At 43.5% G+C, this 2057-nt stretch overlaps 1 protein-coding gene across 1 annotated transcript; it reads left to right on the top strand.

The window, feature by feature from the left end:
- Positions 1 to 593: 593 nt before the first annotated feature.
- LOC137296229 (uncharacterized) lies at positions 594 to 1163 on the top strand. The gene has a single exon (XM_067828005.1). The coding sequence runs from the start codon at positions 594 to 596 to the stop codon at positions 1161 to 1163; it is 570 nt and encodes a 189-aa protein (XP_067684106.1).
- Positions 1164 to 2057: the final 894 nt, after the last annotated feature.

Below are 2057 nucleotides of genomic sequence, written 5' to 3'. Positions count from 1 at the left end.
AAATCAAGATATCTTACCATCATCATTGTGTATGCACCCAATCTCATTTCTCCTGTGCATTACTAACACCTTCTCCAGAATGGCCGAGAAATATAAAACCACGTGGATGCACCCGAGGACCAAAGACTGGCACATGATTGACTTCATCATTGTACGTCAACGCGACATCACGTACGTGTGACACGCGCCATGAGAGTTGCTGAATGCTGGACAGACCATAGAGCTGTCAGGGCCATAATGATGCTGCACATACTACCGCCTCACAGAAACAAGCCCAAGACTGTTAGAGCTCCATTCAACATTGCTCGGCTAAAAGACCCAGCCTAACCTCTAAAGTTCCAGCAGCAGCTTGGCGACAAACTTCAAGATGGTCTCTCCTCTGAGGATGGCACTGCAAAATGGTCCCTGTTCAAAGAGACTGTCTCTGAGACTGCTAAGGAGGTTCTTGGGGCAAAGACGAGAGTTCATGAAGATTGGTTGAACAAATCAAGGAAGCCCTCAAGGCAAAGAACAAGGTCTGTTTTGAATGGCAGAAGGATCTTTCTTCTGTATCAAAGCGCAAAAACTTTCAAAACTCTGCAGACCAAAGTGCAATGCGATCTACGCACAGTGCACGACAACTGGTGGCAGGAAAAAGCACCGTACTCTCTGCAGACGACTGTGCTCTAGTGGCGCATGCTGAATCCCATCTGCAACTGATGTTTGACCACTTTTCAGAAGTCTCGAAACTATTCGGCCTAACAATCAGCCTTGGTAAAACTCAGGTGCTTTGCCAACCTGCACCAACAACACACCTTCAAGCTACGACCATCGTAATTGAGAGCACTCAGCTGAAGAATATGGAACATTTCAAATATCTAGGAAGCACCATATCCTCCAACGGCTCCTTAGACAAAGACATTGATGCACAGATCACCACTTGTTGTACGGAGAACTTCAGAAAGGAAAGAGAAACCAAGGTTGTCCAAAAAAGCGCCACAAGGACACAGTCAAAGCCAATCTCCAGTGGTGTGAACTCAAACCAAAGGAACTGGAGGACTGTGCCAGTGGTCGATCAAGCTGGCGAGCCACCATCCACAAAGCTACTGTCACTTTCGAGGATGCTCGTCGCCAGAAGCTCACTGCTGCCAGATATCAACGCCACAGAGCATCAGCAGCAGTGATCCAAACTACGGCCTTTCGGTGCCCCGGCTGTTCCAGACCTTGCGCCTCCAGCCTGGGATTGCACAGCCAGCTCCGAAAACACAGATGAGTTGACAAAAGGAAACGTCTTCTTCAGACAAGAAGAACTACCACTATGTATGTATGTATATATGTATGTATGTATGTATGTATGTATGTATGTATGTATGTATGTATGTATGTATGTATGTATGTATGTATGTATGTATGTATGTATGTATGTATGTATGTATGTATGTATGTATGTATGTATGTATGTATGTATGTATGTATGTATGTATGTATGTACGTACGTATGTGTATGTGTGTGTGTATGTGTGTGAGTGAGTGTATGTGTGTGTGCGTGTGCGTGTGCGTGTGTGTGTATGTGTGTGGTTACAGGATGAATTTCTACATTAACTTGTACATGAGGGTCATGCATCAAATTTCTGAAAAGCTGATGTAAATATCTTGCATATCAACAGCTGTGTTGTTCTATACTTTTGTTCAGGATCAGTTGAGAGTTCCATCATTTATTGAACTCATAACAAAACGGTGTCTAAACGGTGTCTATAAACACTAGTGAATCTAAACGTTTGATGGGTAGTATCGATGGAATATTCCTGACTACAACAAGTGAAATAAAACAAATTGTTAAGAATAAAAAAATGTAATATATATCCACAGACAACATATATTAATGGATGGGTCCGCAAACATCATAAACCGATGGACGGGTCCACAGACACCATATGATGATGGATAGGTCCACGTTGATTGATGGGTTCACAGACAACATATACCGATGAATGGGTCCACAGACAAGATATACTGATGGATGGGTCCACAGACGACATATACTGATGGATGGGTCGTCCAAAGACAACAAGTGATGG

Source organism: Haliotis asinina, chromosome 1 (genome assembly GCF_037392515.1).
Source record: "Haliotis asinina isolate JCU_RB_2024 chromosome 1, JCU_Hal_asi_v2, whole genome shotgun sequence".
NCBI classification, from domain to species: domain Eukaryota; kingdom Metazoa; phylum Mollusca; class Gastropoda; order Lepetellida; family Haliotidae; genus Haliotis; species Haliotis asinina.
The sequence above is the reverse complement of the archived record's forward strand: the minus strand, read 5'-3'. Positions and strand labels throughout refer to the sequence as shown.